General features: G+C 43.5%; 1 protein-coding gene across 6 annotated transcripts in view; it reads left to right on the top strand.

Moving 5' to 3' along the window:
• LOC138970535 (oxysterol-binding protein-related protein 8-like) overlaps positions 1 to 16,104 on the top strand; it is a 151,230-nt gene that overhangs the window by 80,471 nt on the left and 54,655 nt on the right. For all 6 annotated transcript variants that reach the window (XR_011456984.1, XM_070342998.1, XM_070342997.1 and 3 more), the window contains 4 exons: positions 5,032 to 5,087; positions 11,828 to 11,920; positions 12,918 to 13,106; positions 13,813 to 13,935. Coding sequence is in view for 5 of the 6 variants with exons in the window: in XM_070342998.1 (XP_070199099.1) it covers positions 5,032 to 5,087; positions 11,828 to 11,920; positions 12,918 to 13,106; positions 13,813 to 13,935 (461 nt within the window). In the remaining variant the exon portion in view is untranslated. The remainder of the gene's footprint in view (positions 1 to 5,031; positions 5,088 to 11,827; positions 11,921 to 12,917; positions 13,107 to 13,812; positions 13,936 to 16,104) is intronic.

Raw genomic sequence — 16,104 nt, 5'->3', positions numbered from 1 at the left:
TCTTTGACCCGAGCAAAAAAACCTTTCCGCTCTGTGGACTTTAGCAGATTTTTAGTATGTAATAAATATAGACTCACTTTGTACAAAACTGCTGAGATCAAATTTAAGAAAATGAGTTTAAGGTTGGGCCTTTTGAGGAAGAACTTCACTGGAATACTGCTGGTGTTTCTGTCGTCACAATAAATTGGTCAGAGTGTAAGAATAGCAATAATTTAGCAGACAAGGAAGGGCTTTGAGAAGAAGGGCTTTGAGAGGGTGATAAATTGTCAGAGCCTGTATGCACACATGACATTGTGTGGATTTCTTTCATCTGTTGCTGACTGTGAAAATAACATTACAAAACTGGAAGCCATGATTTATGTGTACGTGACTGGTGGTAAAATTTGTGGAGTGATTGTGGAATATCGCCTTTCTTCCAGGAGGCATACACCAAGAGGTTTTGCAGACATGTTTGAATGTGTGTCAGGTCAGCGTGACGTTTTGATTGATTATCACTCCCATCAAAGCAGGTTTCCTCCAACAAGAAGATACAAACAGCATTTCATTTTACCCCCCCCAGGCACGCTGTTGCTTTAAATGTTGGAAGAAATTGTGATAACGTAATTAAAGGGCGACATCAAAGATGAAATAAAAGTCTGCCGACTCAGTTGTTGATATGGCTTTAAAATGCACAAGGACGCAGACAGAAATAAATCAGTGGTGTGAGTGAAGTTTGTTGATTCAGTTAGTTGTTCCTTGTCATGCAGCGGCCTGCTCTCACGTCAGTCGATCACGGCAGATTTGTCCAGAATGTTGCATGGGATAATGGCATCTTTTGTCTTGAACACGTTCCAGCAATTCATTGGCCTGGCTACTTTCTGTGCACCGTAATAGACGATTTTCGAGGGGAAAAAACTCTGTCGGGTTTGCATGGGTTGTGAAAGAGTGAATGCCCTTGCTTTTCCTCTGACAAATGACGTCACACGTACTCTTGTCCTCGTGTTTCCGACACACCCCTCGCTAGTGATTGGCCCCTCCAATGTTTGTCCGAGTCAAAAGCAAGGGTATTCACTCTTTCACAACCCATTCAAACCCGACAGAGTTATTTTCGGTCCCACTCTGCACGGAACACAGTCAGGTTTTTATATTTAGTCAAGTTTTGACTAAATATTTTAACATCGAGGGGGAATCGAAACGAGGGTCGTGGTGTATGTGCGTGCGTGTGTGCGTGTGTGGGTGCGTGCGTGTGTGTGTGTGTGTGTGTGTGTGTGTGTGTGTGTGTGTGTGTGTGTAGAGCGATTCAGACTAAACTACTGGACCGATCTTTATGAAATTTGACATGAGAGTTCCTGGGTATGAAATCCCCGAACGTTTTTTTCATTTTTTTGATAAATGTCTTTGATGACGTCATATCCGGCTTTTCGTGAAAGTTGAGGCGGCACTGTCACGCCCTCATTTTTCAACCAAATTGGTTCAAATTTTGGTCAAGTAATCTTCGACGAAGCCCGGGGTTCGGTATTGCATTTCAGCTTGGTGGCTTAAAAATTAATTAATGACTTTGGTCTTTAAAAATCGGAAAATTGTAAAAAAAAATAAAAATTTATAAAACGATCCAAATTTACGTTTATCTTATTCTCCATCATTTGCTGATTCCAAAAACATATAAATATGTTATATTCGGATTAAAAACAAGCTCTGAAAATTAAATATATAAAAATTGTTATCAAAATTAACTTGTCCAAATCAATTTAAAAACACTTTCATCTTATTCCTTGTCGGTTCCTGATTCCAAAAACATATAGATATGATATGTTTGGATTAAAAACACGCTCAGAAAGTTAAAACAAAGAGAGGTACAGAAAAGCGTGCTATCCTTCTTAGCGCAACTACTACCCCGCTCTTCTTGTCAATTTCACTGCCTTTGCCATGAGCGGTGTACTGACGATGCTACGAGTGTACGGTCTTGCTGAAAAATGGCAGCTACTTGACTAAATATTGTATTTTCGCCTTACGCGACTTGTTGATTGTTGGTATGGTTACAGTTGGAAGGATGGTCTCATTCTGTCAAATGTAAAAGCCTGGACATCTGTGTGAAGTTTGACAATATTTCACCTATGGAAAAGGTATATTTCAGCGGTTGCCTTGCGTAGTATTCACCTTCTGGGTGAAAGAACTTGAGCTGCAACGTTCAGCTTTGGAGTCCAGCATGCGTGGTTTCATTTATTGAAGTTTTTATCTGCTTCTTCCCTCTTAGGGGAGAGACGGAGGGAGGGTGGAGGTTTTTCCAAGGGGTGGGGAGTGCTTTAAGTTGGACGAGGAATATCACGACTCCTGTCAAGCGGAACATCAAATGTCACACAGTTAATTGAATAGGGGCAACAGACTATTTTTATTTCACAACCCGTCACGATCCGCATGCAATCAAACTGATTTCAAGCCCATAAAAAAACAAAATATAACGGCTTGCTGTTGACCGGATTAATACAGATTAGGGGAGAGGGTGGTGCCGGGGTTTGTGCACACACACCAACATGGACACACTGAGCGGCAGCAAGACAAAAGTGCACGTGGGAGTGGGAGGATTAAAGGGACAACATGGTGTTTGCTTGCACCGCAATGCACGCTCGGCCTCGAGTGTTTTATGTCGCTTTTATCGTGTGCCCGATGAATCGTTTTATTCATTAGTATTAGCTGGGGTGACGTTTGTTGTTGCCAGTCGTAAAGCTGCCTGTCAATCTCTGTCCACCCACAGCCCTCCTCCCCCCCCCCCCCCCCCCCCACCACTAGTAACTACGATCACTCCACCCCCAGCCACCGGTATTTCCTTGCACGCAACTCCTGTTTCAGGAATGTTTGTCCGACACAGAACACTGAAACGATGTCAACAGATGACGTGAATGTTATGTATTGGTGTTGGTCGCTTTTCTTTTTACCGATAGTCAATCAGTCGGACAGTGAGAACCTCGAGCTCTGTTTCACTTGTGTTCGTCCGACCTCAAACAACGAAGTCCTGCCAGTGAAGACGAAATAGAAGGGAAAAAAGGACAAAAACAGACCGACAAATAGCTTTTTGGAATGTTTGATTATAGACAAAACGAAACATTCACAAAAACGTTACCACACACACACACACACACAACTTCCAAAAAGCCCAGGACATAATTATTGTTCTTTAAAGGGAACAAAGAAGATACAGCGAGCAGGTCCAACAAGATACAAAAGACCAAACATGGAAGGGGTGGAGAGTTGGCCTGTCAAGTTAGTGGTGACTGTGTGAAGAAACAGGAGATACAACAGAAAGTAAACTTCCCTTCCCCCTTTGCCCACTACCACCACAATTGGCAAACACACAAAATGTTCCAGTTATTATACAGGTTGGGTTTCTTTCTTTTTTTGCCCGTTGCGAAACGTGTATTTTCCTCTGTTGATTTCCCCTCTCTCTCTCTCTCTTTCTCTGTTTCTCCCCCCCACCTCTCTCTCTCTCTCTCTTTCTCTCCTCTCCCTCTCTCTTTCTCTCCCCCCCCCCCTCCTCTCTCTCTGTGTCTGTTATCTCCTCTCTCTCTCTCTCTCTTTCTCTCCTTCTCTCCCTCTCTCTCTCTCTCCCCCCCCCTCCTCTCTCTCTCTCTGTCTGTTTATCTCCTCTCTCTCTCTCTCTCTCTCTCTCTCTCTCTCTCTCTCTCTCTCTCTCCCTCTCTTTCTCTCTCTCTCTCTGACTCTGTGTCTCTCTGTCCGTCTCTCTCTGTCTCTGTGTCTCTCTGTCCGTCTCTCTCTGTCTCTCTTTCTTTCTCTGTCTCTGTCTCTCTCTCTCTCTCCCTCTCTCTCTCTCTCTCTCCCTCTCCCTCTCCCTCTCCCCCCCCCCCCCCCTCTTCCTTTCCCTCAGTGGATTCGGCAGTGGTGCCTGCATTTTGTTTCATTTGACACATGTCAGCACAGAAAACCCCTGGGAACTGCCACGGCAAAAACTAGTTTGTTGTGTGGTACGCCTTGCAATATTGTCGTGCCTGTAGAAGATGGGAGTGTGGTAGCCTTGCAATATTGTCGTGCCTGAAGAAGATGGGAGTGTGGTGGAAGCAATATTGTCTGCCTGTAGAAGATGGGAGTGTGGTGGAAGCAATATTGTCTGCCTGTAGAAGATGGGAGTGTGGTGGAAGCAATATTGTCTGCCTGTAGAAGATGGGAGTGTGGTGGAAGCAATATTGTCTGCCTGTAGAAGATGGGAGTGTGGTGGAAGCAATATTGTCTGCCTGTAGAAGATGGGAGTGTGGTGGAAGCAATATTGTCTGCCTGTAGAAGATGGGAGTGTGGTACGCCTTGCAATATTGTCTGCCTGTAGAAGATGGGAGTGTGGTGGAAGCAATATTGTCGTGCCTGTAGAAGATGGGAGTGTGGTGGAAGCAATATTGTCTGCCTGTAGAAGATGGGAGTGTGGTGGAAGCAATATTGTCTGCCTGTAGAAGATGGGAGTGTGGTGGAAGCAATATTGTCTGCCTGTAGAAGATGGGAGTGTGGTGGAAGCAATATTGTCTGCCTGTAGAAGATGGGAGTGTGGTGGAAGCAATATTGTCTGCCTGTAGAAGATGGGAGTGTGGTGGAAGCAATATTGTCGTGCCTGTAGAAGATGGGAGTGTGGTGGAAGCAATATTGTCTGCCTGTAGAAGATGGGAGTGTGGTGGAAGCAATATTGTCTGCCTGTAGAAGATGGGAGTGTGGTGGAAGCAATATTGTCTGCCTGTAGAAGATGGGAGTGTGGTGGAAGCAATATTGTCTGCCTGTAGAAGATGGGAGTGTGGTGGAAGCAATATTGTCGTGCCTGTAGAAGATGGGAGTGTGGTGGAAGCAATATTGTCTGCCTGTAGAAGATGGGAGTGTGGTGGAAGCAGTATTGTCGTGCCTGTAGAAGATGGGAGTGTGGTGGAAGCAATATTGTCGTGCCTGTAGAAGATGGGAGTGTGGTGGAAGCAATATTGTCTGCCTGTAGAAGATGGGAGTGTGGTGGAAATGCAAGTGTTCACGTGCACCCTTGTAAATGTGTCACTGATTGTATTGTTGCAGGCTCGGCCGCAGACAGCAGCATGAAACATGGGCAGATGTCACCAACTAATTTTCCTGTGAGTATTGTGGGCGGTGTGAGTGTGTGTGAGAGAGAGTGTGTGTGTGTGTTTGTCTGTCTGTCTGTCTGTATATGTGTGTGTAAACAATCTGAGTCTGTTCTTCTCTTTGTATGTGAGAACAGCTCAGATCATGGGTCAATAAAGTGTTACACAGATGGTCAAAATTAAAGTACAAGATATTGCACTGGAAGTGGAACTACACTGTTGCTTAGTGTCTGTATGAAGCTACAAGGTGAAAATAGAAAAAGAAAAACACGATTCTTGACTTTGATGGGCTTTTTCTGCTCGTAAGCACACATTCTTCTACTCATCACAGCATCCCCCATTATTGAGTTTAAAACACCAATTAAATTTGTTTTGAATAAAACTCACAATTTTACAATAAGAATTTAGAGACCTGAATCAATTAGGTATATCCTACTTAGTTTGACTTTTGCAAAACTAAGTAATTACACATTTAATTGAATCAGTCAGACAGACGGAGACATAGAGAGACAGACAGAGGGCAAACAGAAATCTGAGAAAGAAACCCCTTTAAAAATGTTACCATGTTTGAAATGAAACATCGCAAGGTGAAGCCATAATTCATCACCTTTCAGTATGACGTCATGAGCGTGTTCCACACTTGAAATGACGTGTTTTTATCATGTTGTCAGCTGCACGGAGCTTGGAAGTATAATTTCCATTCAACGATCCGAGTTTGTTAAGTTTTAGCCTATTTTCAACGTCAAACACCATGAAACTATATATATTTGGAATCAGAAAATGGTAAGGAATAGATAGAAGTTGTTTTTAAGTGTCTTTTTTCATAACTAAAGATAGTGGTTATTTATCGGTTTTCTTCATTTTTAAGCATAATTATCAATACAAAACAACAAAACTACATAGTTTTAGATACAAGACGCAATAGGGAATACACCAATATAAATTTTTTGTTTCAAATATTAGTTTTTAAAAATTTGAAAAAATGACATATTTCGAACAAACATTTCAATAACAAAACTTTAAGTGACCAAACTGAAATGCAATCCCATAATCCGGCCTAGATCTGAGATTGTGTGATAAGAAATTCGATCAAATTGATGAAAAACTGTAACTGTGAAAGTGCTGCCTCGACCTTTTGGCAAACGGTAAAATATGACGTCATCAAACTGTCCTATCAATAAACGGAAAAACCTTCTATGAGAAAATCCAGTCAAAAATATCCATATCAAATTTCATAAAGATCCACTCCGTAGTTTTTGAGATATGATCTGCAGTGTGAAAAAACGCCCATAACGCCCAAAACGCAAACTCATTTGTCATGATTTGGTCGTGTTCTGCTGATACTATAATGTTTTTCTTTCCTAAAACACACTATAATAGTAGCCTTTCCCAATGTCTATGCTAAAACTGACTTGTCTGTGTTGTCAATGATTTTGCTACAGTGTGAGAACACAATCTCACGCCCATAACGCTGTGACACGAAAACTCATTTGGTCGTGTTCTGCCGATACTGTAATGTTTTTCTTTCTTAAAACACACTATAATAGTAGCCCTTCCCAAATGCAATGCTAAAAATGACTGGTCTGTGTTGTCAAAGATTTTCTGCGAGAATGCGATCTATCTGTTTGTCGCAAAGACCGTGTGACACGAAAGTTATGAGCGGAAGACAAATCTGCTGAGTGCAATTACTTTTCAGAAGATAGTTGCTTAAAACAGTTTATCACTCAGACACGCAAAGGAACACTATAACTTTATTATTCAGGCCATATTTGCTTTCCTTTGTCATGAATGAAAGTACTGGCCTTGGTTGAAGAAAGTGACCTGTCGCTGTGCAACAAATTTGTCGCCATTTTCCGCCGTGTTTTGTAAATAAAACGTGTTTACTACCCACACATACAAAACGATGCTGTTGGTTCTTTTTATTTTCTTATTGTTTTATTCATGCTTAGCAGGTTAGTATGCTTTGTTTTCTTCTCAATTCAATGGATGGCTATAAAATAAGCATTTAAATGTGAAGGTGTTAAAATTACCCATGATCTGAGCTGTTCACATGTGTGTCTTTCTGTCTTTCTGTCTGATTGTGAGGGAGGGGAGGGGTGGGAGGGGTGGCCAAATGAGATGCTGTGTTATGAAACCAAGATTGAGCTTATAAATGAAGAGTAGCATTGACCACTGTTAGCATTGACCACTGTTTGCATTGACCACTGTTTGCATTGACCACTGTTTGCATTGACCACTGTTTGCATTGACCACTGTTAGCATTGACCACTGTTTGCATTGACCACTGTTAGCATTGACCACTGTTAGCATTGACCACTGTTAGCATTGACCACTGTTTGCATTGACCACTGTTTGCATTGACCACTGTTTGCATTGACCACTGTTTGCATTGACCACTGTTTGCATTGACCACTGTTAGCATTGACCACTGTTAGCATTGACCACTGTTTGCATTGACCACTGTTTGCATTGACCACTGTTTGCATTGACCACTGTTTGCATTGACCACTGTTTGCATTGACCACTGTTAGCATTGACCACTGTTTGCATTGACCACTGTTTGCATTGACCACTGTTAGCATTGACCACTGTTTGCATTGACCACTGTTTGCATTGACCACTGTTTGCATTGACCACTGTTAGCATTGACCACTGTTAGCATTGACCACTGTTAGCATTGACCACTGTTTGCATTGACCACTGTTTGCATTGACCACTGTTAGCATTGACCACTGTTTGCATTGACCACTGTTAGCATTGACCACTGTTTGCATTGACCACTGTTAGCATTGACCACTGTTAGCATTGACCACTGTTTGCATTGACCACTGTTTGCATTGACCACTGTTTGCATTGACCACTGTTAGCATTGACCACTGTTTGCATTGACCACTGTTAGCATTGACCACTGTTAGCATTGACCACTGTTTGCATTGACCACTGTTTGCATTGACCACTGTTTGCATTGACCACTGTTTGCATTGACCACTGTTTGCATTGACCACTGTTAGCATTGACCACTGTTTGCATTGACCACTGTTAGCATTGACCACTGTTAGCATTGACCACTGTTAGCATTGACCACTGTTAGCATTGACCACTGTTTGCATTGACCACTGTTTGCATTGACCACTGTTTGCATTGACCACTGTTAGCATTGACCACTGTTTGCATTGACCACTGTTTGCATTGACCACTGTTAGCATTGACCACTGTTTGCATTGACCACTGTTTGCATTGACCACTGTTTGCATTGACCACTGTTTGCATTGACCACTGTTAGCATTGACCACTGTTTGCATTGACCACTGTTTGCATTGACCACTGTTAGCATTGACCACTGTTAGCATTGACCACTGTTTGCATTGACCACTGTTTGCATTGACCACTGTTTGCATTGACCACTGTTTGCATTGACCACTGTTAGCATTGACCACTGTTTGCATTGACCACTGTTTGCATTGACCACTGTTAGCATTGACCACTGTTAGCATTGACCACTGTTAGCATTGACCACTGTTTGCATTGACCACTGTTTGCATTGACCACTGTTTGCATTGACCACTGTTTGCATTGACCACTGTTAGCATTGACCACTGTTTGCATTGACCACTGTTTGCATTGACCACTGTTAGCATTGACCACTGTTTGCATTGACCACTGTTTGCATTGACCACTGTTTGCATTGACCACTGTTAGCATTGACCACTGTTTGCATTGACCACTGTTAGCATTGACCACTGTTTGCATTGACCACTGTTTGCATTGACCACTGTTTGCATTGACCACTGTTAGCATTGACCACTGTTTGCATTGACCACTGTTTGCATTGACCACTGTTTGCATTGACCACTGTTAGCATTGACCACTGTTTGCATTGACCACTGTTTGCATTGACCACTGTTAGCATTGACCACTGTTAGCATTGACCACTGTTTGCATTGACCACTGTTTGCATTGACCACTGTTAGCATTGACCACTGTTAGCATTGACCACTGTTTGCATTGACCACTGTTAGCATTGACCACTGTTTGCATTGACCACTGTTTGCATTGACCACTGTTTGCATTGACCACTGTTAGCATTGACCACTGTTTGCATTGACCACTGTTAGCATTGACCACTGTTTGCATTGACCACTGTTTGCATTGACCACTGTTTGCATTGACCACTGTTTGCATTGACCACTGTTAGCATTGACCACTGTTTGCATTGACCACTGTTTGCATTGACCACTGTTAGCATTGACCACTGTTTGCATTGACCACTGTTTGCATTGACCACTGTTTGGATTGACCACTGTTAGCATTGACCACTGTTTGCATTGACCACTGTTAGCATTGACCACTGTTTGCATTGACCACTGTTTGCATTGACCACTGTTTGCATTGACCACTGTTTGCATTGACCACTGTTTGGATTGACCACTGTTTGCATTGACCACTGTTTGCATTGACCACACAAGCTAAATTATTATTGATAAGGTGACCTATGAGTAACATGAGTCAGTGTATAACATGCACCTATGCTGATGTAGATGTGTGTTCAGGAGAAGAAAATTCAGTTGCATATTATACTCAAGCCAGTAGAAGTCGACATCACATTCTGTGCCAGCTCTCATTTTTAAATCACATGTTATTTGATAAGTTGATTGATTGGTGAGTTGATTGACTGGATGATTGATGGGCTGACTGATTGGATGAATGATTGATTTATTAGAAGTAGTGGGGCTATTTTGGGAAGCAAATAAACTTGGGACATGTGACAGTTGTAAAAGCAACATGTCACCACATAGCCTCGTGTCAAATTCCAGGCCTGTTCACATTCTAGGCCTTGTTGCCCCTACAGGCACACTCCTTGCTGTCAAAACAATTCAGCTCTCCATCTTACATCTAGACCGGCACGGTTGGCCTAGTGGTAAGGCGTCCGCCCCGTGATCGGGAGGTCGTGGGTTCGAACCCGGGCCGGGTCATACCTAAGACTTTGAAATTGGCAATCTAGTGGCTGCTCCGCCTGGCGTCTGGCATTATGGGGTTAGTGCTAGGACTGGTTGGTCCGGTGTCAGAATAATGTGACTGGGTGAGACAGGAAGCCTGTGCTGCGACTTCTGTCTTGTGTGTGGCGCACACTATATGTCAAAGCAGCACCGCCCTGATATGGCCCTTCGTGGTCGGCTGGGCGTTAAGCAAAAACAAACAAACAAATCTTACATCTAGGCCAGTCTTCTTCATGGGATAATATCATCCCTTGTCTTGGTCACATACCAAGAATCAACAGTCTTCTTCATGGGATAATATCATCCCTTGTCTTGGTCACATACCAAGAATCAACAGTCTTTTACATGGGATAATATCATCCTTTGTCTTGGTCACATACCAAGAATCAACAGTCTTCTTCATGGGATAATATCATCCTTTGTCTTGGCCACATACCAAAAATGAACAGCCTGACTGCTTGCTCATGTGCAGATCAAGTGTTTTTTGTGTGTTTATCGATTTCTCTGATTGTTATAATAGTGTCTGCAGTTAGGAAATTGATTCCAACAACAGTCCCACTCTGGTCAAATTTATGAGGAGTAAACATTTTTTTCAAAAGTATCACTTTTTCTGATTGACCCTTTTCTTTCTTCCAGATCCGAGAAATTTGTATCACCCTTCAAAAACTAAAAAATAAATCAAAGCACCCAGTTTGTTTATTTTGTGTGTGTTGAAGTGGAGAGATGGTGTTATTCAATGTAAACGCCTCAGGCTAGCTCTGTAGTGGTGAGCGGGACTGTTTACATGGCAAGATCTGTACCTTAATCAAACATTATTACTTGGGTTTTCATTCACTGTAATGATTTATTCTCAGATCAATGATTGGACAGCTGCTACTTCTGTGTCTACTTAGCTGTTTATTTTTCCTTCATGAGTGTGCTCTTAGCTCAGTCTTGTGTTTGCACTGGTGATAGATTGTGATAGGTTCCAAGGAAATTAACTCTCTGTTTAAACAATTCTCTCTCTCCTAGCTTGTATGCTAGCTGTCTCCCTCTCTTTTACTGCTGCTCACTCTGTCTCTCTGTCTGTCTGTGTCTCTCTCTTGCTGTCTCACTCTAAATTCTCTCCCTCTCTCTCTCTCTCTCTCTCTCTTTGTGATTGCTATCAGATTTTTTGAAAACAAACAGAATGCATTCCTTTGTAGTTATTTATGAAGATTATGTGTTATTTCAAGAGAAAAGCAAACATTTCTTGAAAGGCTGTGGTTTTATTGTTGGCTGTAAGAATCTTATTTTAAAAGGAACCTGCAGGTAATATAGATTTAGAAAATCTAAATATATATGAGCCCTATGCTTATCATTGTGGCAAATGGATTATACAGAAAGATTTGATGCAGTTCGGTTCAGCTCTGAGTCAGAGAAATTTTCTGTTGAATACTAGCTAGGAGAAGTGGCATTGCAAAATATTCGATAAATATTTAACATTATATAAATGTTCCATTGATAATCATGAATAAAAGATGCTTGCATGTAAAAAAAACAAACCTGCAGAAGTAAAGTAAGTATATAGAGGAATGTAAATATGTGAAGAGATGGTGAATGTATAAGAAGCTGACTGTATAAGAAGCTGACTGTATAAGAAGCTGAATGTATAAGAAGCTGAATGTATAAGAAGCTGAATGTATAAGAAGCTGACTGTATAAGAAGCTGAATGTATAAATAAGAAGCTGAATGTATAAGAAGCGTGTAAGATGATGGGCACCCTTTTGATTTCAGACCACTCCAGACAAGACCATGTCGCACGTAGGAACACCAGAACCTTCTGTCTCCAACTCCTCTATTAAACACTCAAAAAGAGAGTCCTACAAGGTAAGTGATAATTATGTCTGTCTGTCCGTCTGTCTAAGTGTGTGTGTCTATATCTGTATCTCTGTATCTCAGACTGGGGGGTTTAATTATCAGTAAGTCAGTGTGTCCCTGTTATGTTCAAACAAATCTTGCTTGTATGCTTATGCCACGACCCTGGGAAATAAAGTTGTTTGTGTGTGTCTTTCTGCCTGTCTATCTGCCTGTCTTTATTCCTCATTTGTTCCTCTCACATACATCATACAAGTACTTACAACAATACATCAGTATCTGCAAATGTGCAAGCCTACACATTCACACGGAGGCTTGGGTGCATGTGAACACACACATGCAGGTACACACACACACACACACACACACACACACACACACACACACACACACACACACACACACACACACACACACACACACACACACACACACACACACACACACACACACACACACACACACACACACACACACACACACACACACACACACACACACACACACACACACACACACACACACACACACACACACACACACACACACACACACACACACACACACACACACACACACACACACACACACACACACACACACACACACACACACACACACACACACACACACACACACACACACACACACACACACACACACACACACACACACACACACACACACACACACACACACACACACACACACACACACACACACACACACACACACACACACACACACACACACACACACACACACACACACACACACACACACACACACACACACACACACACACACACACACACACACACACACACACACACACACACACAGAGACTTGGGTGCATGTGAACACACACAGGTACAGAGACACACACACACGCTCACACACACACACACACACACACACACACACACACACACACACACACCAACACCCACCCCCCCACCCAAGCATTACAAATGACTGATACTTTGACCTGTCCCCTCCACCCCTCAGGCCCAGAAGAGGACGTACCGCAGCCAGAAGAAGGAGGCGGCCAAGGAGCTGCTGAGCACCATCACAGACCCCGCCGTGGTGTTGCTAGGCGACTGGCTCAAGGTGCGCGGCACGCTCAAGTCATGGACTAAGCTGTGGTGCGTGCTCAAGCCCGGCGTCCTCATCCTCTACAAGAGTGACAAACACAAGGTGAGGATTACCCTACTGTCATCATTTGATATTGTGGATTACGCTTAACTTTCATAATTTGATATTGTGACATCTTGGATACAGTGGAACCCCCCTTTAAGATGCCCCAAATTAAGACTCATATTCTCCCTGCTAAGTCATTGCTTTTTTCACATTTTCTGTTCTTCACATCTGTTAATGTTCTTTCATTGTAAGACTCCCTCCCTTTTAAGAGTTTTGGGTGTCTTTAAAGGGGGTTCCACTGTGCTACAAGAGTGACAAACATAGTGGAGCTGATACAGTGGAACCTCCCGTTTAAGACCCCCAGATATCTGAGTAATTCAGGTCTTAGACAGGAGGGACTCCTAAATGGGATTACATTTACCGAGGTTATGAACAGAACCGTTTTAATTAGGGGAGAGGTCTTATATGTGGGGATCCATTTGATGCTTTGTTGTCAGATCTTGGGTACATTCTCTTCTGGAGAGACACATACCACTCGAGGCTTAAACTACATGCGTGCTCAGACATTGTCAGATCTTGGATACTACAACAGTCACAAACACAAACTGAGGGTTACGCTACTTTCATGCTTTGATGTGTTAAAAACTTGGATACAATTGCTGATTTGTGATACGGTGGAACACCCCATCTCCACACACCCCCCCCCCCCCCCACCACACCCATATGTTGACTGAGATACAAGCTGTACTGTGGGTGATTTCAGGGCAGCCAATGGGTGGGCACCATCCTGCTCAACACCTGTCAGCTGCTGGAGCGCCCCTCCAAGAAGGACGGCTTCTGCTTCAAACTCTTCCACCCCCTGGACCAGTCCATCTGGGCCACCAAGGTACACCCTTCTCCTTTCTTCCCTTTAGTCCGCCCAACCCCATAGCAGGGTAATTAACTCTTCCATTTACCCCCATGGCAGGGAAAGTAACTTCGTCAATTTCAAACTTGAAAAAGACGGGCGCAGTGGCGTGGTGGTAAGACGTAGGCCTCCTAATCGGGAGGTCGTGAGTTCGAATCCCGGTCGCTGCTGCCTGGTGGGTTAAGAGTGGAGATTTTTCCGATCACCCAGGTCAACTTATGTGCAGACCTGCTAGTGACTTATCCCCCTTCGTGAGTACACGCAAGCGCAAGACCAAGTGCGCACGGAAAAGATCCTGTAATCCATGTCAGCGTTCGGTGGGTTATAGAAACACAAAAATACCCAGCATGCCTCCCCCGAAATCAGCGTATGCTGCCTGAATGGCGGGGTAAAAACGGTCATACACGTAAAAATCCACTCGTGCTAAAAACATGAGTGAACGTGGGAGTCGAAGCCCATGAACAAAGAAGAAAAAGAAGAAGAAACATGAAAAAAACAGAGCAAAGTAGGTTTTCTGAAATCATAAATGCTCCAACATCGCAGGAAGCCAGTAGAAATGGAAACAGATATTTGTCATCAGTATCATTGTGTGCAGCGAGTGTTCCAGTCATCAGTATCATTGTGTGCAGCGAGTGTTCCAGTCATCAGTATCATTGTGTGCAGCGAGTGTTCCAGTCATCAGTATCATTTGTGTGCAGCGAGTGTTCCAGTCATCAGTATCATTTGTGTGCAGCGAGTGTTCCAGTCATCAGTATCATTGTGTGCAGCGAGTGTTCCAGTCATCAGTATCATTTGTGTGCAGCGAGTGTTCCAGGCATCAGTATCATTTGTGTGCAGCGAGTGTTCCAGTCATCAGTATCATTTGTGTGCAGCGAGTGTTCCAGTCATCAGTATCATTTGTGTGCAGCGAGTGTTCCAGTCATCAGTATCATTGTGTGCAGCGAGTGTTCCAGTCATCAGTATCATTTGTGTGCAGCGAGTGTTCCAGTCATCAGTATCATTTGTGTGCAGCGAGTGTTCCAGTCATCAGTATCATTGTGTGCAGCGAGTGTTCCAGTCATCAGTATCATTGTGTGCAGCGAGTGTTCCAGTCATCAGTATCATTGTGTGCAGCGAGTGTTCCAGTCATCAGTATCATTGTGTGCAGCGAGTGTTCCAGTCATCAGTATCATTGTGTGCAGCGAGTGTTCCAGTCATCAGTATCATTGTGTGCAGCGACGGGCGCTGTGGCGGGGTGGTAAGACGTCGGCTTCTTAATCGGAAGGTCGAGGGTTCGAATCCCGGCCGCGGTCCCCTGGTGGGTTAAGTGTCGAGATTTTTCGATCTCCCAGGTCAACTTATGTGCAGACCTGCAAGTGGCTTATCCCCCTTCGTGTGTACACGCAAGCACAAGACCAAGTGCGCACGGAAAAGATCCTGTAATCCATGTCAGAGTTCGGTGGGTTATAGAAACACGAAAATACCCAGCATGCTTCCTCCGAAAGCGGCGTATGGCTGCCTTAATGGCGGGGTAAAAACGGTCATACACGTAAAATTCCACTCGTGCAAAAACACGAGTGTACGTGGGAGTTTGAGCCCACGAACGCAGAAGAAGAAGAATATTGTGTGCAGCGAGTGTTCCAGTCATCAGTATCATTTGTGTGCAGCGAGTGTTCCAGGCATCAGTATCATTGTGTGCAGCGAGTGTTCCAGTCATCAGTATCATTGTGTGCAGCGAGTGTTCCAGGCATCAGTATCATTGTGTGCAGTGAGTGTTCCAGGCATCAGTATCATTGTGTGCAGCGAGTGTTCCAGGCATCAGTATCATTGTGTGCAGCGAGTGTTCCAGGCATCAGTATCATTGTGTGCAGCGAGTGTTCCAGGCATCAGTATCATTGTGTGCAGGGAGTGTTCCAGGCATCAGTATCATTGTGTGCAGCGAGTGTTCCAGGCATCAGTATCATTGTGTGCAGCGAGTGTTCCAGGCATCAGTATCATTGTGTGCAGTGAGTGTTCCAGTCATCAGTATCATTGTGTGCAGCGAGTGTTCCAGGCATCAGTATCATTGTGTGCAGCGAGTGTTCCAGGCATCAGTATCATTGTGTGCAGCGAGTGTTCCAGTCATCAGTATCATTGTGTGCAGTGAGTGTTCCAGTCATCAGTATCATT

The sequence above is a fragment of the Littorina saxatilis genome, linkage group LG7 (assembly GCF_037325665.1).
Source record: "Littorina saxatilis isolate snail1 linkage group LG7, US_GU_Lsax_2.0, whole genome shotgun sequence".
Classification (NCBI taxonomy): Eukaryota; Metazoa; Mollusca; class Gastropoda; order Littorinimorpha; family Littorinidae; genus Littorina; species Littorina saxatilis.
This window is presented reverse-complemented; position numbering and strand designations above follow the sequence as displayed.